The 23,258-nt window shown below is 41.7% G+C and overlaps 1 protein-coding gene across 1 annotated transcript in view; it reads left to right on the top strand.

The window, feature by feature from the left end:
- Positions 1-23,258, top strand: part of LOC144682283 (F-actin-capping protein subunit alpha-2-like) — a 40,119-nt gene that overhangs the window by 11,970 nt on the left and 4,891 nt on the right. The window contains exons 3-9 of the mRNA XM_078544760.1: positions 3,015-3,066; positions 6,174-6,237; positions 9,213-9,419; positions 10,716-10,795; positions 13,319-13,397; positions 21,927-21,998; positions 22,968-23,030. Of these exons, the coding sequence (XP_078400886.1) occupies positions 3,015-3,066; positions 6,174-6,237; positions 9,213-9,419; positions 10,716-10,795; positions 13,319-13,397; positions 21,927-21,998; positions 22,968-23,030 (617 nt within the window). The remainder of the gene's footprint in view (positions 1-3,014; positions 3,067-6,173; positions 6,238-9,212; positions 9,420-10,715; positions 10,796-13,318; positions 13,398-21,926; positions 21,999-22,967; positions 23,031-23,258) is intronic.

Raw genomic sequence — 23,258 nt, 5'->3', positions numbered from 1 at the left:
TGTTAAAAAAGGAAGAAGTCCTTTTCATCCAGAGTACTCCAGAAGAAAATAACTCTTTAGAGATTTTTTAATAAAATGACCCCTGTACCTGCAGGCCAACAATGTCTAGGTAAGAGTCAAAATCTCTGTCGGCTGAACTCATTGAGATTTGGAATTGCACTCTGCTACTGGGACTGAACTTTCTTTACAACTATTTTTCTTATCAATTAAGGGCCAGGGTGCTGTTGCCACTCAGGTTGTTGTGGATGGAGGACATAAATACACACTGAGTTTGTGCTCCAAGACCTGGAGTACTCCTAAGCTATTTTTGCTACCCCAGATATATTGTAAAAAGGCCAATTCATGAATCTTGGACTCCTAGGGGAGTCAGCAGTAAAAGAAATAGAGGCCAGAGAAATTGCAATGTAGAGAAAGTCCCTCTGAAACGAATAACGTTTGACCATTATAATTTCACCTCATAGCCTTGTGTTTTATTGCAATTCCAGCTGGTAAGAAAAGTCTCATCCCTCTGCTGGCATTAAGAGGCACCTTCACAACCTCAACAGTGATTCGGCAGAGGGGTGAAAATCCAGTGGCTTCAATGACAGATGGGGGATCAGCCAGGCAGTGAAGGTGAAAATTACACCCAGGATTTTATGGCCGCGCACGCCGCTGGGATCGTCTGGTCCCACCGAAAGTCAATGGACTTTTGGGCCACCAAATCTCCCGCAGCAGTTTCCATCGCGATGGGGCTGGAAAATTCCAGCCTCTCAAGAGTGTCTTTATATTAGGTATCCTTAACTATTCAATTGTCCATCCCATTCAGAGGTGGCTGGTATGGGAATAATTGTGTCCCACTTTGTCTAACTGGGGAGTTCCCCCTTTGATCCTCAAAGACGCCTTATTTTTATTTGTTTGATAAACACTCAGATGCAATAACACCATGGACAACAAAAATCCCTTGCACCTGACATTGCCATGATGAAAACTATACCAGCTGATCAGCTGTGTCCTTTTAAGATACATTTTTTGGGTGGAGTAGAGAGAGCTTCACAGCACTTGTAGCCTGGATTGTACATGAGCTCAGAGTGTTTAATAGTGACACTCAGGGCAGAAATTTTCCAGCTCATTGGAGGTGGGTTTGGGGATGAGCAGGAGGTGAGAAAGTGCCAGAAATTGATGTTGGATCAGGATCTGGTCATGATCCTGCCCTCTTCCAGCTTTTCCCGGGGTGGCATTGAGGAAAATGGGGAACCCTCTTGCATCTGTCAGGTGAGTAATTAAGTGTTGAGGTTACTAAGAAGGTAATTTTGAGGTGCTTTAGCCCTGAACCCTGGATTTTCCAGCCATGGAAACCTCTTCCCCAATGTGTCAGAAACTCCCAAGGATTATCAAGGCGAGTGCACAGCGGGAAGAACTTCAGTGAAACTGACAAGCTGGAAACATTTTGATCAGTTACACTGAAGAGCTGCAGCCACAACCATTGAGAGACTTCTCCTCAAGGTACTTTGTCTCTCAGAGTGCGCTTTCACTGCTTGATAGGTGATTGTCCAATTCTTGGAAGGCACTTCTCCTGTTTAACACTCTACCTACCTTCAGCTGCACTTCTCTGTTGCCCACCTTCACCAAGGCATGGAAACAGCTTCTGCTGTTCCACCTCCCAACTCTGCTGAGGAGGAAGAGCAGAGGTCAAGCAACCGCTAACAACTCCAGCAGCCTTCGCCTCAGCCATATGCCTCTCCACGGGGTAGAGAAGATGGACAAAGTTTCAGCTGGATGGAGCCAACACAGGGTCTACAGGCAGAGGATCAGCTCTCTTGAGATGTCTGGAGGCTGAGGCTCTCACGGCAGGTCACTACTAACATCTGAGGCCCCCTGGAATTAGACTTCCTTCCCAGTGAATCAGTTGGGAATGCACTGCCACAGGCAGATAAGGTGGCAGTCATTGGAGGACCACCCATCCACCCCCTGCACCACTGCCTCTGGCCAAATTGTCTGCTCCCTTCTGCTGCAAGGAGAGAAAGCAGAGAGCTATGAGTGTTCATGATGGTTTGTGTGCAGAGGAAAAAAGACACCATTTGTGGAGGGTTTAGGAAGAATGGGTCCGAAAGTGCAATGCTGGAGATGAATGTGAGTGTTGGCTGTTCAGATGGGGATATATGGTGCCTGCAGAGAGGGGAACGAATGGAACCGCAAGGTGTGCTGTTCTGAGGAGTGCTGTGCAGGGGAATGCTAGGACAGTGAGAATGAGAGGTTTGGCACCTGAAATTGTTATGTCACTCATCTTTCCTGCCCTCTTGAGGTCCTGGATCAGTGCACTGTCCCCAGGTTTGAGGGAGCACACGCCTGCTGTGGACTTCCTCAGTCACTTCCATCCACATCTGCTTGGCTGGAGAGGTTGCCTTTTCTTGCTCTGGTAAAGAGCAACTGCCGGCCGCGCTGTGTAGAGGGTTGGATTCTAGACCTGAGAATGGTCCTGCCATTGCAGCAAGGACTAAGGTGGTAAGATTCTGCCCATGTTGTCAAAAGTTGATGATTGTTTAATTCTGCCAGAATGCCACCCCACATATCAACGAGCACAAAATGTATTCTGTTCCCCGCCGAATAAATGTTATCTTTCAAACTAAAAATTAGCACCACTTATCAGTCAAATTGGGAACTGCAATGCAAATGCTGCATCAATCAATGAAGTTGCCAGCTTTTCTATTCAGTGGTTGCTTGTGTGTATGCCTGAAGCTGGTGATACATCAGGGGACAGAGATTTGACTTTACTCTGGGTTCTATCCACAAATTCTTCTGCTCAAATTCTGACAAAGGCAACCCAATGTGTCTATCCTACAGTCCATTCTGTTTTCCTCATAGCTCCATTTGCAAAGGTCCGAGTGACATTGTGGTATAAACCCTGACGTTGAAGGCTCTCATTGGTGCCAGTGAATAAGATCTATCTTGAGGATTAAGTTCAGGCCTGAGCCACTTGCATGATTGTTGACATAATACTTGGTATAGTTTAGCAATTCTTCTCTTGGTTTTTGCAGATATGCGAACTTTGCTAAATGATGATGAACTGATATGTGAGAACATAGAACGGTGAGCATGAGCTGGAATAATATCTCCTGTATTTTGTTTTTTATGCAGTTGTCTACATTTATTTTATAAATTATATTAAAGGTGGACAAGGACACAAGGAATAGATCTCATAGATTTAATAGTATATCCAAAGTGATTTATCCCCCTCTAATCTGCACACGTTGATGCAATAATGTATAGATTACAGTACTTTCCAACAATGTCCCGTCTGCAATGTCATATGAACCCTGTTTCATTTCTGATAGAAGCCCCCATTGTCCGCTCTTGTTAAAGGCCTCCTCACCCATCCTCAACTGACATTCAAATAGGGTTTAGAATATGGACCAATTACATCAATTTAGCAAATGGCAATCCATAACCAAATTAACATCTCCAGACTGCCAGATAACTTATACTTACCAGACAGCACCTCTATACAGACCTTCTGGAACACTTTTGGAGTGTAGGAAGCCATGCATCAGCTAGATAACTTCCTATAGAAAAAAAATTGGTTACCAAAATTACCTATAGTCATTAGTCTGGCAGTAAATAAATCGCATGCCTTCTCTGAGGATAAATGTGTAAAAAGGCTGCGCTTCTCTTGACAGCCGGTTTGAGCATTGCGTCACCTCCTATAACAATATCTGCCACCCACAGCTGGCATTGCACTACCTGTGGCAGTCTAAGTCACTGCGGTCCTCAGCCTCTTTGTCTCTTGCTCCTTCCTGCCTGCCACGGGTACATCAAGCAACATCAGTCAGTCTGCCCACATCAAGCAGGTGACTGATGTTTTTTTTTAAAACAGGAGCAAGCACCTGTCTCATCTTTTCACCATGGGTATCTGGAATGATAGAACTCTGGGATTTGCATAGGCTGCAGGCTTCTCCTCAGACCAAAACCTCACTGACTGTACCCAAGTCATCCTATGGTGTCCTGCAAACACGCTTTCTGTCTTCATGAATCACGTCGGCTTCCAGTATAACGGCAGTGTGCTCACCAGCAGAGCATCATGCAGGTCTTGCAACAATCTTCCATTTATCACTCCTTGGCCCTGCACAGCAACTGGTTTTTTGAACATAAGGCCAATCCCCTACACAATTGGTTCATGGTTCCTCTCAGGAGTCTATACTCAGCAGTTGAACTGCAGTGCAGTCAGATTTATGGCTCCACTACAGCCCTCACTGAGCATAGTATTGGAGTCCTCAAGCAATGATTCCAATGCCTGAAGAGATCTGTAAAATAGCCTAGAAAGAGAATGAACTATGATTGTGATGTGCTGGACTCTGCATAATTTTACTCTGAAATAAAGACAACCCATGGAGTCACCACTGGAAGGTGTTCAATGCAATGAGGGAGATGACACGGATGACAGAGAATAACACAGAATACAGAGGACTCCAATATTTACCTACAGCTAAAGCTCTTTGGCTTCAACATTAGCACTTCAGCTGAACATTCCCTTCTATTAACAGTCATGTGTTCCGGTCCTTCTACCCTCAAATAAATTGTATTCATCCAAAGACCAACATTGGTATACATAAGAACATAAGAAATAGGAGCAGGGGTAGGCCATTTGGCCCCTCAAGCCTGCCCCGTCATTCAATCAGACCTTGGCTGATATGTCCCAGGCCTCAACTCCTTTTTTGTGTCAGCTCTTCATAACCCTCAACTCCCTGATATTTCAAAAATCTATCTACCTCCTCTTTAAACACTTTCAGTGATCTAGCCTTCACAACTCTCTGCAGTAAAGAATTCCAGACATTCACTATTCTCAGAGAAGAATATTCCTTCACATCTCAGTTTTAAATGAATGTCCCCTTATTCTGCAACTATGTCCCCTAATTCGAGATTCCCTCACTAGTGGAAACTCTTCTCAATATCTAGACTGTTAAGCTCCATCAGAATCTTGTACGTTTCAATAAGATCACCTCTCATTCTTCTAAACTCTATTGAATAAAGGACTAACCTGTTTAGCCGTTCTTGATAAGTCAACCCCTTCATCCCAGGAATCAGCCTAGTGAATCTCTTTTGAACTGCCTCGAATGCCAGTAAATCCTTTCTTACATACGGGGAGGTGTGGTTTCATCAACACCCTGTACAGTTGTAACAAGACTTCTAAGGCTTCTGCCATCTAAAATTGCAGAGCCATCAACTACTTCAGTAGCACCCCTGTGCACACAAAGATTTCAAAAAGGTTTACCATTTTCATGTCTTATACAAAGACCTAACCCTAATTATCACCCAGCTCTAAGACCCTGCTGCCTGTCTTGAGTGCCTTCTTACTTAGCCTAATGCTTCTACAAGGTGATTCTCCAGTGAATTTAGCATAAAGATGGAGTGTTGTTGTTGCTCAGTCAAGGGCTCTTGAGATGTGTATGGCCAGTGACCTCTCACAGATTGGGCCTATGAGAGTCTGACAGTTAACTATAGCATCTTAGTGGCTGCATCTGGCCCAGCTGACATTCTTGAAGGGACTGTGAGGGTCCAGCCACGTTGTTAACCTCAGAGATGGCAACGTGTTTCCTTCCCATTGCATGACTGCTCTCGCTATGGAGCTGCAATTGGCCTTAGAATGGTTATTATCGTGAAAGGTTAAGATGGGAGAAAATCAGTCAGAGTTCCTAGCTCACTCATTGTACAATAACAAATGCAGTAAAGTATTTGCATATGGATGTCTGATGAAATCTGATGATGTTTTGTGTTTGGTGGTCAATTATCCTGGGAGCACTCACTGTGTGGCTCACATACAATTGAGGTACCAGAGAGCTGCCAAGGGCTCTGAGGCACCACTCCAGCACGAATGAATGATTTCAAGAGGGGAAGAAAATTGTAATAAGAAACGTACAAGCAATCTGCAGTAGTGTTAAATTTTGAAGTGATTTGTATAAGGTGATATTTGACATATGCCAAAATTGAACAATAGGTTAAATGATAAAGTCCCTGGATATGTTGTGGGAAATGGATCAATACTGGGAATTAGATTTAACTCTGGAGCGTGATGTTTCTGGCAGCGATTGACTGATGGGGTGAATCTGACACTTTCTCATTCACCAAAGGTCACGATCCCTGTGTCTCAATCGTAACCCAAAGAAAGAAGCCCAGTGCACTGACGGTGTGTTATTTTACAGAATCACTGCAAAGTATAACCTGGAACAATTCATTCCTATTGCAGTAAAGGAACATAAGGGAAAGGTAGGTGGACAGTGATCGAGATTAATCTTTATTTACCGTTCTGTTTTAACTAAAGAGACTGAAAGTTAAAGCCCAACTAAATAACCTAAAGATCTGCTCAGTTTTTGTTTTGTTGCCTCTCACTTTTTATATTGTCTCTTTTCCTGACCCAGTAAACTGACTTTGTTTAAATATACTCCTTTCTTTAGACAGACACCTAAAACCAGTCTCCCTGTCCCCTGCCTGATGCCCGCCTATCATTAAAGCTGGGATGGAGCAAGCAAGATAGCTAGATCCAGTAAGGGGGAGGGGAGCGGAAAATGGTGGAAGAAGAAAGTGAAATCTCACTCCCAAAAAAGGCTTCTAGAACAACCACCTGCATTTATATAGCACCTTTAATGTAGTAAAATGGCCCAAGGCGCGTCACAGGAGCATTTTCAAGCAAAATTTGACACCTAGTCTCAAAAGAACATATTAGGGCAGATGACCAAAATCTTGGCCAAAGACAGAGGCTTTAAGGAGCATCTTAAGGGAGCAGCAGGCAGGAGAGAGGCAAAGATATTTAGGTGGGAATTCAATCCAATACCTTTTTCTCTCTAATCATTTCCTTGACTTTTTCACTAAGATAGAGTTTGATGTTTATTTTGTTTGGGAATGGCTCTAAACGGAATCCATCTGTACTCAATACTCGGTTTCCTATCTAATAGGGTTGCCCACAGTGAACTTTTACCAGATCTTTAGCAATTTTTGTAAAATTAGCCCTCCTGAAATCTGGGATAGCGTTTGATTACCCAATAGGATTAGGCCTAATTATATTACAGGGGCTGGGCAGGTATTCCATTCGCCCCCATTCCCCCTATCCACACACACACACACACACACACACACATATTAAGGCCTGATACAACAAGACTTCCATTTATGTGCAGTGGCCAGAATTTCCCATCCACTGACATAACTAGGGTCACAGCTAATAACCAAATCTGAAATTTGGCTAATGCTAGTCTTCTCAGCAACATAACTGTATCCAGCTTGGACTCAGCAACTCTAGATGGTTCACAATGGGATTATTTCAGCAAAGACTGAGAACTGAAGCTGTCGTCTGCACTGCTGAATAAATTTGCTCAGTGGTCAGTTGATCTGTTAAGATGATCATTGTGGGTAGGAGGGTGGGGTTAGTGAAGTTGCACCACCTTTACTTTGACCCACTTCTTTAAACTCTCAATGGGCTAATGAAATTCCTGTAAGCAACACAAAAACACAACTGCAGGCGAAGTGTATACCTGGGATACACAATTTTAACCAGCCACTGTTGTTTTGACATTCTGCCACAAGATGGCGAAAATAACAATTTGTGACCAAAAATCAATAGGTTTCAAACCTTTACCTAGGCTGGGACTTCCTACAAATATGAACAAATATTAACACATTCTTAGGGAACCCTTACAAACATTAATTAATTTCCATGGAACCCCTTGTATTAACAAACACTTGGTGTTTTCCTACAAATTATTAATTAATTCACAGAGAACCCCTTGCAAATATTAGCACATATTCAGGGACTTTGGTAACAATTAACACATCCTCAGAGATTCAATTTAAATATTAACACACCTCAAAGTCTCCCTCTAAACACACTATGAGCCCCCTGGACATATCTACACATTCTCAGAGACCCCTGCAAATATGAACACATTTTTGGAGACTCCCTGGAGATATTAACATCCAAGGGTTTAAATTTTAAACCCTTTTTTAAATTTTAAATTAAATTAAATAAAAATTAAATTAAATTAAATTAAAATTAAATTTTAAACAAGATTTAAATAGCAATACACCCTAAAGCACCCCCTGAAAATATCAACACTCTCCCAATGCCCCCTTGCAAATATAAAGACATTCCTGGACTTCATTTACAAATGTTAATGTGAGCTGCCCTAATTTTTTACCAAAATACAACAACAGAAATTAGATATTGATCGATCAAAAATGCTAAAAGATTTCTCAAAATGATGTCTTCTGAAACTCATCAGAGGTCTAGGAAATAAATCTTGCACCATCAGTACTTGTATCTCCTTTCAAAATGTCTAAATTGGCCATTGATATACTTTTGTACTTAAATGTATTTTATCTGAAGAACACAATTGATAGGGTGTTGTGGGCTCAAGTGGCTTCATTCAAAAAAAACCCATGTCTCACTGTAGTTTAAGTGCAGTTGCATGTTAGATTTTTGTACAGGGCTGTGTTTGAGGTAACAGCTTTTGAAGCTGCTAGTTTTTATTTGTGCTCCAGGTTAACCTATCTGCATCATTTTTAAATGATCCATGTGAAATGGGAACAAGGGAAGAAGTTCTGACTCCCCAAAGCTGTACACCATCTACAAGGCACAAGTGAGGAGTGTGATGGAATACTCCCCACTTGCCTGGATGAGTGCAGCTCCCACAACACTCAAGAAGCTTAACACCATCCAGGACAAAGCAGCCGCTTGATTGGCACCACATCCACAAACATTCACTTCCCCCGCCATCACCGACACACAGTAGCAGCAGTGTGTACCATCTACAAGATGCACTGCAGGAATTCACCAAGGCTCCTTAGACAGCACCTCCCAAACCCAACATCTAGAAGGACAAGGGCAGCAGATAGATGGGAACATCACCACCTGGAAGTTCCCAACAAGTCACTCACTATGCTGACTTGGAAATATATCACCGCTCCTTTACTGTCGCTGGGTCAAAGTCCTGGAACTCCCTTCCTAACAGCACTATGGGTGTACCCACACCACATGGACTGCAGCGGTTCAAGAAGGCAGATCACCACCACCTTCTCAAGGGCAACTAGGGATGGGCAATAAATGCTGGCTCAGCCAGCAAAGCCCACATCCCGTGAATGAATAAAAAATAAGTTATTGACATTCAAAAATAGGTAAGCAATACAAATGGCCTTATGATTCTGGAAAATCAGTTGTTCAGTGAACTCATGATCTGTTTATTCTTTAGGTGCTAATCACTGAACACGGTGACCTTGGGAACGGATATTTTCTGGATCCAGTGCAGAAGGTTTCTTTTAAGTTTGATCACTTGAACAAAAATGTTTCTGACATCCAGCCGTATGCATTAGATATTTCCATGGAGAGCTGGAGGGGAGCTATAGAAAGTGCACTCACTAGTTATGTGAAGAAGCATTACCCAGATGGAAACTGCTCTGTAAGTAGCCTCCAGAAACGACACTGTTCCCATTACCATACCCTGATGTTTGTCTGTGTGTGTGTATAGCCTGGAAAACCATGCTATGTGGTACCAATAAAATATGCTACCAACAAGGAATGTAGCAGTACTCAGGCTATAGCCTGAAGAAAAAAAAACCTTGCATTTATATGGCACTTTTCACGACCAGCAGATGTTTCAAAGCGTTTTACAGCCAATGAAGTAATTTTGAAGTGTAATCAATGTTGTAATACAGGAAACACAGCATCTAATTTGCATGCAGCAAACTCCCACAAACAGCAATGCAACAATGACCACATAATCTGTTTTTTTCTTGATGTAGATTCAAAAAAATGCCATGGGATTATTTACATCCATCCAAGGAAGGGAAGAGGGGGGCTTGGTTTTAACATTTCATGCAAAAGACAGCGCCTCCAACAGTGCAGCACTCCCTCAGTACTGCACTGGAGTGTTGGCCTTGATCCAGAGTGTCAGCTTTGATTTTTGTGCTCAAGGCCTGGAGTCGGACCTGAAAATGGAACCTTGTGACTCAGAGGCAAGAGATGCTACCAACTGAGTCATGGCTGACATACCTTGTTAAAATATGGGATTAACGGAGCAATCTCCTATCATCTTGCAGCCAACTCAGCCTCAAAAAGCCTTTACATGCCTCCCCAGCCCATGGAGAATAACCACTAGATAGTCATAAGATAGTGTGCTCTATGTAATGATGCGTGATAATATCCAAACCTGAAAGATTAATAATTATATCATAATCATTAGATCTTTGCCCCTTCTTCATCCTTTTCTGCCAATTTTTATCTCATCACAAGATGCTGGATCCTCACTGAGGTACATTTCCACCCTACTTCACATAAGTCGCTATTCCTCATATGTTAGCCTAGACAGTGAGTGTGTGAAGGTAGAGGAGGTATAGGGCCAGAGGGAAGACAAAAGAATCAAGCCCAATAATATCCTCACCCAATATTGGCACACAAGCACTTCCAACAGGAACTGCTGATTGGTAATCAGGAGGGGGAATGCTAACTGATTTTCACCTCTCTAATCGGAAGCGCTCAGGCCAATTGTACTACCACCCGACTGAGATCATTTAACTCAGCATTGATTGAACCAGGGAAGTCCTTGCTGATGTGGTTCAACAAGCAATTTCCCTAGGTGGGTGAGCTTTCAAGAGACCATTTCTATTTCACCTCATCGTGCATGATTATTATTTCATATTGCTTTTGATACTACTTGCACTCACTTCTGCTGAATTTTTGGCATTTTCTTTGGCAGGTATATGGGAAAACCTATGGCAATCAGAAAGTTATCACTGCCTGCATTGAATCTCACAAATATCAGCGAAATGAGTTCTGGTAAGTTGTATTTATGAAATGCGCTTAATTCCTCGCAATCTTGTATATTCTACTTGACATGGACTAAAAGTGATCCAAACAACTTTGTTATGTAATCGGTTAGACATCTCTAGTTCTTGTTGTCCCTTCTCCTCCCCTGATGGCATCAATTTCCTGCTGTTGTACATTTCCACCAGTGAGAATTTCCCTGGGGTACCCCATCCAACTCATGTGTGAGCCAAAACTGAGAGTGTCAAAGGGCTATACCACCTCGTGGGGCATCCAGGCCATCCAAGAATTAAAGGGGAGGAGCAGTCATACCTTGTGCCTGGCTAGAGTAGGAGCTATGGTTCTTCCTTGGCATGATATTAGCTCTTGTGCAGAAATAAAGGTTTTAACTAGTCTACTGTTAAAAATGATGAAACACTCATGATGGATGAATTCCACTATTGATGGGCTGAATGATCCCTTGGTACTGAGAACGCAATCGTGCCAAATGCACACAAGGTTTCCTCGCATGGAACATGCCACCAAAAGAAATCCAATATTAAATGATTGGCTGCAGCCCACCAAAGATATTTATAGGGCCAACATACGCACTGCTTGGGAAAGTTAAGTATAGCTTTTGTTGTTAAGGTGGTATTCTTCATGTTTAAGTGTTTAATGCAGAATACAGTCCCTAAACATCCTGGTGCAAGCATATCGCACTGCTTACCTGTCCAGCACAACATAAAACAGATTTAATATCGTTGGGCAAAAGACTTCCTGGCCATTCTCTTCACTTACTCCAAGTAGTCTATATGTTGTCAGTGCACAGTATCTTGATGGTATTCAGACCCTCCTTTCATCATCAGGTCAGAAGTGGGGATGTTCGCTGATGATTGCACGATGTTCAGCATCATTTGCAACTCCTCAAATACTGAAGCAGTCCATGTCCAAATGCAGCAAGACCTGGACAATATCCAGGTTTGGACTGACAAGTGGCAAGTAACATTCTTGCCACACAAGTATCAGCCAATGACCATCTCCAATAAGAGAGAATCCAACCATCGCATCTTGACATTCAATGGCATTACCATCGCTGAATCTCCCACTATCAACATCCTGGGGGTTACCCATTGACCAGAAACTGAACTGGACTAGCCATATAAATACTGTGGCTACAAAAGCAGGTCAGAGGCTAGGAATAGTGCGACGAGTAACCCATCTCCTGACTCCCTAAAGCCTGTCCACCATCTACAAGGCACAAGTCAGGAGTGTGATGGAACACTCCCCACTTGCCTGGATGAGTGCAGCCCCAACAACATTCAAGAAGCTTGACACCATCCAGGACAAAGCAGCCCGTTTGATTGGCACCACATTCACAAGCATTCACTCCCTCCACCACCAACGGACAGTAGCAGCAGTATGTACCATCTACAAGCTGCACTACAGGAATTCACCAAGAATCCTTAGACAGCACCTCCCAAACCCAAGACCATTACCATCTAGAAGGACAAGGGCAGCAGATAGATGGGAACACCACCACCTGGAAGCTCCCCTCCAAGTCACTCACCATCCTGACTTGGAAATATATCGCCGTTTCTTCACTGTCGCTGGGTCAAAATCCTGGAACTCCCTTCCTAACAGCACTGTGGGTGTACCTACACCACATGGACTGTCAGCGGTTCAAGAAGGCAGCTCACCACCACCTTCTCAAGGTCAAATAGGGATGGGCAATAAATGCTGGCCCAGCCAGCGAAGCCCACATTCCATGAATGAATAAAAAAAGATACTGCACTTGGAGGAGGGAGATTACGGATTAAAAATCTCACCCTAACTTCTCTTTACAAGCTCAGAAGATTTCTTAATCTTTTCCGGAACTTCCTGTGTCTGTCCAACATTAGGTTCTCGCATCCGATTTTTTTTTTAAATGTGGCATTACTTTCACTAATTGAAGACTCAACCTATATGCCACCCGTAATCAAACATGGAAAACCCAGCATCTGTCTCCACCTTAACCATAAATCTGATACAATCTCTGGAATCTCCTGGTTGTAACCCTGCTATCTTTCGTTCCCGGGCAATTGAAAACATGGAAAGATGACAAAATAGAAAATATCTAGTTAATTTGTCATCCCATTGATTACAGCAAGGCAGTATATCTAGGGATCAGTTAGAAGTTAATTGCAGATTGGGAAAGTCTTATGAATTCCAGCTCCAGGTTGGAAATCAGCATGAAATGGTGTTGTTTTTCATACTTCTAACATTATGAAGTGTTATGGACTCAATATTATATTTTAAAGGATTATCCCACTCTCTTTGACTAAGAACTGAGTAAGAATTGAATTATTTCAGCCAAGCTTCCCCCAAACTTATTTTTCATCCCTGTCACTATTAATAAGTAGGTTAAGTTCATTATCATGTATACTGTAGCTACTGCAGTTGAGCACACTTCCCTGAGAATGCTCAAAATCTATCTCAGAACCTTGCAATCACTTCCTTGCCCCCTCAGTGTTTAATAGATAAACTGTAAAATGTTTCTGTTATCAATTTTGCTTTTAGGAATGGCTTTTGGAAATCTGAATGGAAACTTGTGTTCTCCCCACCAAATGCTGAAGTCTCAGGCGCAATTAAGGTGCAGGTAAGTAAGAGGTCAGCAGTGGGTTACTGTTTTGGGGACATTGTGCAAACATTGTGCTGCTCAGGACTAATAATCAAATAGCGCCACTTCCCATCCAACCAGACAGAAACATTTCACAGATTCAAAGGGAGCTTGAATTACTGCTGCTGTTGCCCTTCAGTACATATAATGACAGAATTAACTTATTATGAGGGGAGTACTGACAAGCACACACATTTCACAGCAGTCACCTTATTGTCACTTTATTGTTCAATATCATGTAGTGATTCATACAATTGATGCCTTGCAAATATTAATAAAAAATGTCATTCATCAATACCATATCTTTCAAACCTATACCATGAGAGCTACAGCTTCAGAGGGCGGAACCAATTGTATCCAGGCAGGAAACATTGATCAGAAAGAATCCTATCAGTGTAAATTCTAAAATGGTGTTACCAGGATGGAAAAAATTTCCCCAAAGATTGTGTTGGTTTGGCAGAATGGATTCAGTGGACAAAACCTGCTGTAGAACAGTTTAGTTACAAGTCAGCATACATCAGAGAAACAACCTGCTTAAGTGTTGTCAGCAAGGCTGTGCTCGCAATAAGAACTTTGGGGAGGTTTTCCGGCCCTGCCCCGCCCGCTGCCAGGATCATCCAGTCCCACCGAAAGTCAATGGACTTTTGGCTGAGTTGCTGAATCTCCCGTGGCGGGGACTCATTCCTTTCTTCCATTAACTTTTCCATGCCCGCTTCCCCTTGGAGACTTTGATTTCATGGTTGGTCATGATTTCCTGGGGAATTCTGGTACCTCACTGAAGTGACCATTATTCACATGAGCACAATAAGTGTCAGCAAGTAAGTCAAAGTTCATACACGAGAATGTGTAGCACATGTCACCAGATAGTAATCAAGAGTGGATATCATACTTAGTTGAGCACACCCTAACCTAGAAACACAGATCTATCAGAGCCCACTTTTGACCACCTCAGTGGAGATCAACCAACTCTATACAGACCAGAAATCAAACCTGAGACATACGTTTTTTTAAATTAATTCCTGTGCTGTGAATATCACTGGCAAGGCCAACATTTAGTACTCATCCCTTGAGAAGGTGGCATTAAAACATATAAGATTCAGAGGTGGTTTGACAGAATAGATGCTAAGAGGACTTTTCCCCTTGTGGTAGAATCTAGAACTAAGGGGCAGTTGCAGAATATGGGATTGCCCATTTAAGACAAAGATGAGGAGGAATATGTTCTCTCAGAGGGTTGTTAATCTTTGGAATTCTCTACCCAAGAGAGCTGTGGAGGTCAATTTGTTGTATAAGTTCAAGACTGAGTTAAACAGATTTTTGAGGAGTCAAGGATTATGTGGGACAGGCAGTAAAGTGGAGTTGAGGCTAAAGTCAGATCAGCCACAATCTTATTGAATGGCAGGACAGACTTAGGGAGCCGTATGGTCTACTCCTGCCCTGATTTCTTAAGTGGCAAGCTGTCTTTTTGAGCCACTGGAGTGGTGTAGTTATGCCCACAGTACTGGTGGGGGAGGGTGTTCCAGGATTTTGATCCAGGGACAGTGAAGGAACACCATTATATTTCTAAGTCAGGATGGGGTGCGACCAGGAGGGATATTTGCAGGTGGCGATGTTCCCTTGCATATGCCACCCTTGTCATTCTAGGTGGCAGAGGTCATGGGTTTGGAAGGTGCTGTCGAAGGAATCTTGGCAAGTTGCTATAGTGTATCTTGTAGATGATATACACTGCAGCCACTGTGTGCTGGTGGTGGAAGGAATGAATGTTTAAGGTGGTGGATAGGATGCTGATCAAGCGAGCTGCTTTATCCTGGTGTTAAGCTTCTTGAGCATTGTTGGAGCTGCACTCCTCCAGGCAAGTGGAGAGTATTTCATCACACTCCTGACTTGTGCCTTGTAGATGGCAGATAGGCTTTGGGGAGTCAGGTGAGAATTCTGCAGAATTCCCAGCCTCTGACCTGCCCTTGTGGCCACAGTATTTATATGATTGGTCCAATTCCATTTCTGATCAATGATAAACCTACCCAGGATTTTTTGCTGGACAATTTAGCAATGGTAATGTCATTGAATGTCAAGGAAAGATGGTTAGATCTCTTCTGTTGGGAATGATCATTGCCTGGCACTTAAGTGGCAAAATAAAAATTCACACCACACATCAGCCCAAGCCTGAATGTTGCCCAGGCCAGTATCTGAGGAGTTGTAAATGATACTGAAAACTGTGCAGTCATTAGTGCACATCTCCACTTCTGACGTTAGGTTGGCAGGATGAGTTGAAGCAGCTGAAGATGGTTGGGCCTAGGACAATAACCTGAGGAATTCCTGCGGTGATGTCCTGAGACTGAGATGATTGGCTTCCAACAACCACAACCATCTTCCTTTGTGCCAGATATGACTCCAACTAGTGGACAGTTTTCTCCAATTCCAACTGACTTCAATTTTGCTAGGTCTCTTTGTTGCCACACTTGGTCAAATGCTGCCTTGACATCAAGGGCAGTCACTCTCAGTTCACCTCTGGTATTCAACTCTTCCTTTCATGTTTGAACCAACACTATCATGGGGATTGAACTGTGCACAGTCTGTACTGGGAGGCCATGCTGACTTAAACTGTGTTGCTTCCCCAAACTTATTTTCTACAGAGACTACAGAGAGATCTTTTACCTAAGTGCTAATAAACTGAACTTAAAACTAGGACCTAATTATCTGTGCTAAATCACTATCCTACCCTATTTCCCTCTCAAGGACTTTTTTTTTTTAAAAGATGACCTAAAGACTTTACATTTAAAGAATAATTATTTTCTTGCAGTAAGTTTCAACAATTTAGAAGCTACTGCTGACATTAATAATCTCTAACCTCTAGAGTTAGTACCTAATAATTTAGTTAGCCTTTTGTTGTTCTTTAAGTCTTTCTTTCATTTATTTGTAATGGCATCAAACAGCAGTGGACAAGAAAATGTATACAAACCAGCCTATTGTGGATTTTATCCAACCTATATAGTTTCCTATGATATGGTTCACAAAGCTAAAGTAAATAAAGCAAAACTCCAGATACCTATAAACCTTACATCTTATATTGTAAAGGCCTTCACTATTTCCTTTCTGGTTCCCAAGATTATGGAAATCTAATGTCCCAAACAGCAGTATCATGAAAGTATAATGATTCTCATAACATTATTGTGATTTATTGTAAAAGTAGGTTAATAGTAGGGTTTGGATAGTTTCTGTCTGCGCGCGTGGGATTTAATTGAATTGGAGACAGCTAGTCTGGAGGCTTTGACTCATCAAAATAAGCTAGGTTTGAAATGCTAAATATGTAATCATGGCTAAAATCTTAGAATGTATGGTGATGAGAATTTGCATTTTTAGATAAATCAGGGCAATTTGAATTTCAAAGAGATGGTAGGATGTTTACACCTAGCCAGAGAAGCTAGGCCAAGCAGTGTGTATATTTTTCCCAAAGGTTACTGCCAATATTAGCACCATGAAAAGATTTATATTATGAGAAAAGTCAAGTTCCAAAGACATATGGGAGCAATGGAATTTACATTAAAAGGGAGAAACATGTATAAAGGAGAATAACGCCATGTGTCAGGAAAGGCATTGTAAGATCTAACAGAAATGTGAGAAGCCTCCAGTATTTGGGCATTAAGCCTGCCGTCTACAGAAACCAAAGCTGAAAAAAGCCACTTTGAATTCTACTGTCCACGGTATTGTATTGACTTGCCTGGATCTGGTTAAAATCTTTTTTTTTTACTGTCGCCTTAATGGGGGGGTGTAACTGGAAGTAGATTGATCAGGGGTTTTAGGAGTTATTATATTAGTAATTTGTAGATCTTTGTATGTGCTTGAAATCTTTTCTTTTGCTAATAAATGTTTAATTTAATTTTTTTTAAATCTCTGAAGTCTCGGTGGACTTATTACTTCTGAATTCAGGGCACGCATCTCAAAATAAATACAAATTGCAAAAACCGTTGTGATAGTGGGATCAAATGGATTTGATCCGCCTGGCACACATCATCTGCTGCAGCATAACAGCAGTCATCTTTATCTGTGTTCGTCCTTATGACCTTTAGTTTTATTTCTAATGTGCTATCTTTAGAGTTCTTTTAAGTAACATAACATTAACTGTTTTATGTGAGTGTCTGCATTTAAGCACAGGTCTCTTGACTGTCTGCTAACTGACTACCCTATTCAATTCCCTATTGCACAGCTGTAAAAATGAATTTAGATGAAGTGCATGCTATATAAGAATAATAAACGTTTGGCTGTAAGTTTCAGATGATCATTCTTAGATTAGCTTATTCGCTACGTTGTGGAGGCAGGAAGAGTTTGTTCACTAATCTTTAGCTGTGCCTTCACTGCTCAAGTTAAGTAGCCTGCTTGCACTTACAACAGGTATTCCAGTCAGTACTTTCAAAACCAAGATCATTGGGGGTAGATTTTTATCTTCACAATCCAGCTGGCAATCTGTTGGGGAGATTGGATACCCTTGCTAGAACCTGTCTGATTTTCCTACCATGGAATAGAATAAAACTGGGCTGAGTCAATAAAGAACAAGAGATCTGACAACACCACCCCCCTCCCTCCAACCTCCACCATGTCAAACACTATCTCTGTGATGAAGACCAAAATCTAACCTAACTCTTCTATCATCTTTTGTTTTGTATAAACAAATTCAATTCTGTAAAACTCTCATTATGACTAAGGGCATTTAGTCTTTTCAATAGATCAATTTCCTTCAGAAGTGAAGGGGAGAAAAATCATATTGGGTAAATGTTGTGATTCCGCACTTACAGCAGGAAATTATTGATGGAGAGCGCTTGGGTTGGTAATGGGATTATGTTGTTAAAAAGATGGATGTTTTCTTTTTACTTTAGTATCAAAAATAGTCAATGCTGAGAGGTGCAATGCCTCAGCTACTTCAGCAAACAATTTACAGGCAGAGTAGCTATACAGAGAGAATATGACACATGCATGCTCTCGCTGTACTGATTTACAAAGCACAATATGTTGTCTTTTTTTTTACACATTGCAGACTTGATTCTGCTTCCTTTCCATTGATTTGTTTTCTTCTGCCACCTGACCTCACGAGTCTTTCCTTATTTCTTTTCCACTGCTTCCAGATGGGTCCAAAGTCCAAGTTATTCTGCACGTATTCTATTCCCTTGTCTGCCTGCTCTCACTCCCTATCTTTTTTATGTGAAACTGCAAAGGGGCAGCTATATCTTTAATCACTCTTTTGGCTTTCAAACTTTCAGAGCCATTTGATACAGCTGCGCATAAGGGAATGTTAGCTAAAGTTGAAGCTCATGGAATTGAAGGCCAATTATTGATCTGGATAGGAAATTGTCTGTGCTGGAGGCAGAAAGTAGTGGTATTGGGCAGGTTCTCAAATTTGCAGGATGTGATTAGTGGAGTACAACATGGATTTACCAAAAAGATACTTGGACTCCATGGGTTAAACTAAGAGGAGATTAGACAGAATCACTGAATCTTGACAGTGCAGAAGGAGGCTATTCAGCCCATCGAGTCTGCACTGTCTCGCTGAAAGAGCATTCTACCTAATCCCATTCTCTGTCTTGTCCCCGTAGCCTTGTGCATTCTTCCTTTTCAGATAGCAATCCAATTCCCCTTTGAATACCTCAATCAACCCTGCCTCCACCACCCTTTCAGAAAGTTCGTTCCAGGCTCCAACCACCCTCTGGGTGAAAAAAATTTTCCTCACATCACTTATACTCCTTTTTGCCCATTATTTTGAATCTGTTCCCTCTCGCTCTTGATGTACTCTTGAGTGGGAACAGGTTCTCACTATTTACCCTGTCCATGCCCTTTAGGATCTTGAACACCTCTAACAAGTCTCCTTTCAGCCTTCTTTTCTCCAAGGAAAACAGACCCAACCTCTCCAATCTATCCTCATAGCTACAGTTGTTCATCCTTGGATCATTCTTGTGAATCTCCTCTGTATTCTCTCCAATGCCTTCACATCCTTCCTCAAGTATGGAGCCTAGAACTGGACGCAGTACTCCAGATGAGGCCTAACTGGTGTCTTACACAAGTTTAACATGACCTGCTTACCCTTGTACTCAATGCCCCTATTAATAAAGCCTAGGATACCATATGCTTTATTAACTGTTCTCTCAACATGCCCAGCCACCTTCAATGACTTATGTACATATACACCAAGGTTCCTTTGTTCCTGCACCTCCTTTAGAATTCCTCCTTACACTTTGTATTGTCTCTCCACATACTTCCTGCCAAAATGAATCACCTCACACTTCTCTGCATTGAACTTCATCTGCCATTTGTCTGCCCAATCCACCAATATGTCCATATCACCCTTCTTCAATCTGAAGAAGGGTCATACAGACTCTAAATGTCAACTCTATTTTTCTTTCCACAGGTGCTGTCAGATCTGCTGCGCTTTTCCAATATTTTCTGTTTTTCTTTTAGATTTTCAGCATCCACTGTACCTTGCTTTAACCACCAATATGTCTATGTCCTTTTGAAATTCAAGACTATCCTCATTACAATTGACATTGCTTCCAATCTTCATATCATCAGCAAATTTTGAAATCCTGCCATTCACACCACAGTCTAGGTCATTAATATATATCAAGAGCAGCAAGAGTCTCAACACTAACCTCTGGGAAATTTCACTACAAACCTTCTCCAATCTGAAAAACAACCATTTATCACTACTCTGTTTCCTGTCACTCAGCCAATTTCTTATCCAAGTGCCTATTTTCCCCTTTATTCCATGAGCTAGAATTTTGTTCACAAGTCTATTGTGTGGCACTGTATCAAATGCCTTTTGAAAATCCATATACACCACATCAACAGCATTGTCCTTATCAGCCTTCTCTGTTACCTCAAAAAGTTCCAGCAAGTTAGTTAAACATGATTTCCCCATAATGAATCCATGGTGGCTTTCCATAAATATCTCACACCTGTCACTTGACGATTGATTTTGTCCCAAACTATAGTTTCTAGAAGTTTCCCTACAATTGAAGTCAAACTAACTGGTCTGTAGTTGCTGGCATTGTTCTTGCACCCCTTTCTGTACAAGAGTGTAACATTCGCAATTCTCCAATCCTCCAGCAGCACCCTTGTGTCTAAGGAAGACTGGAAGATTATCACCAGTCCCTCTGAAATTTCTACTCTCACCTCCCTCAGTATCCTCAGATGCATCTCGTCCAGTTCTGGTACCTTATCAATTTTAAGTAAAGATAGCCTTTCTAATACCTCCTCCTTAATTATAAATTTGAGTGTACCAGTTACCTCCTCTGTCATCCTCTTCTTTTGTAAAGACAGATGCAAAGTACTCATTTAATACCTCTGCTACTTCTCCTGCCTCCACATGCAAGTCTCCTCTTTTATCCCTAATTGGCCCTACCCTTTCTTTTACCACCCTTTTATTATTTATATGCTTATAGAAGACCTTGGGATTCCCTTTTATGATAGCTGCTAGTCTCTTTTCATGCTCCCTCATTGCTTTTCTGATTAGTTTTTTGATTTCCCCTCTGATCCTTCTATATTCAGCCTGATTCTCCATTGTATTTTCTACCTGACATCTGTCACACACGTACTCCTTCCTTTTCATCCACCTCTATCTCTCTCTCGTCATCCAGGGCGTTGTATATTTATTTGTTCTACCTTTCCCTTTCAAGGGAATATACCTTGACATTGTTTGCAATATTATCTCTTTGAAGGTAGCCCATTGTCCAGCCAGCATCTTTTCTGCCAACATTTGATTCTACTCACTTGACTCATGCGCATTCTCATTCCATCAAAATTTGCTTTCCCCCAATTAATTATCCCTGCTCTGGGTTGCTCCTTGTCCTTCTCCATGACCAACCTAAACCCTATGATACAATGGTCACTGTCCCCTAAATGCTCTCCCACTGTTATTTGATCCACTTGGGTCAACTCATTCAGTACTGTTGATTATACATCTTGAGCAACAAATCATGATACAGAAAGCTAGATTGCCATTTCATCAAAAAAATCATGGATTTAAAAGATTCTCCAGCTCTCCCTTTACCAATATCCATCTTGTGGATGATGCTTGGAAAGTATTGTTTCTCTGTCCCTCAACTGTCCCAACCCAACTTTTATATCACTCTTTGTTTCAGTTTTAATTAACATAACATTAACTCATGGGAGAGAATTTAGAGAAAACAATTTTCTGGGTGGCAATTCAATGTGACATTGCAGGAATGTAGGGTCAGTTCCCAGTTCACTGAGTTCCAGATCCTTGCCTCGCTACACAAGCAGTGTTGAATTCCTCACAAGGGGAATGGCTGTATCAATGGATAAGTCATCCTCAGCCCACTCTTGTTTACCTTGTGCCAACAGCTTGACTGTTAACATCGATCAGAATGTGGAGAGCAGTTTTCCCAACTCTCTTGGTGAAGTTAACTTGTAAGGAATATTGGTAGAGAAGAGAGGAAATGGAAAAGTTTACTCTTATAAACAGATTAAGTTTTTCAGTTTTCTTTCTAACTTTTCCTCCCTCAGGCTCATTACTTTGAGGAGGGTAGCATCAATTTGACCAGTAATGTTGATCTGAAACAGAATCTTTCTCTAAAGGTAAGGAAAGCATGCATTACACTTAAGAGTGTGTACATGTAATTTTACACATCAGTGAAGGATATGCTGTTATATAACTAGTTATAAACCCTATCTCATACAGCAGAACCTCTGACTAATCAGAGTTTCCAGACTATTCTGCACACAAGCAGCAATCCTAATCCTACATGTGCACTTTGTTCTCATATCCTTTTATTCACCTTTCCTTGAACCACCTATCTAATGTGTTAATTGATGTGGTCGCTGCTTCGCGAACACTGGCAGTGCATTTCACAGGCTCATGACACTCTGTGTAAGAAAAACCTAAAACTCTTATATTTAATTTTAGATCAACATGCCCTTAATCACTAGAAACAGTTTGAAAGTGGGGCGGGGGTGGAGGTGAAGGTAGTGTAGAGTAAAATATTAACTCTACCACTCCTCTAATAATAGCCACTGAGGATGTGCATAAGGAGATATGTCATAATAATATGTCTGAGAGAGAAGAGTGAGAAGAATCTAGGAGCAGAGCAGCAGCTCTGTCCTAATGTTCTGGAATCTTGTAAACAGTTAATTATGTAAATAGAAGTACTTTGAGGAAATGACAGGGGGGGAGGGGGTGGTTGGGGTGAGTTGTGCCAGGTGGAAGAACTACAACTGATCATGGGAAGGTGGAAAGGGACCCACATAAGACTCCCATTTTTCCTACAACCGCCACCCCAAATGCAATTATTGGTGGCACCTTATCCTGCCACGCCATAGCACATCATCTATCACCTTCCAAACAAAAGGAAAGAACTAAAAAAGGTAAGGGGAGAGAAGCAGCAAAGAGAAAAAAAGAGACAGAAGCAGAAGAGGAGGCAAAATCAACAAGACAAAGACAGCTGACAGGTATGAGTGTGCTCACATTCTCTCACTCGCTGTGCAATGCCATGGGAGGTTGACTAGTTGTCTTAAATTTCCATCTTTAACTTTTCTTTCTTCCACCAGAATGAATGCGAAGGAGCTGCAGAGTTTGTGAAAATGGTTGAAAATGCTGAAAATGAATTCCAGGTAGCTCATGGCTGGTGTTTGTATATTTAATACACACGTAATGGGTGGAATTTTACAGCAGTGGGATTTTACATTCCCACCGAAGCTAATGGAGTTCAGGATGGCTCTCGCATTTTTCAGCCCTGTCCCCGCCACAACGGGGATATAAAATTCCGGCCAATATTTAGGTGGTCCTTGGTCAAGCCGCATTTAAAAAACAAAGCACATCTTATCTTGGCCTTCAAAATA

The sequence above is a fragment of the Cetorhinus maximus genome, chromosome 6, assembly GCF_964194155.1.
Source record: "Cetorhinus maximus chromosome 6, sCetMax3.hap1.1, whole genome shotgun sequence".
NCBI classification, from domain to species: domain Eukaryota; kingdom Metazoa; phylum Chordata; class Chondrichthyes; order Lamniformes; family Cetorhinidae; genus Cetorhinus; species Cetorhinus maximus.
Note: the sequence above shows the minus strand (reverse complement) of the source record. Positions and strands in the feature narration are given on the sequence as shown.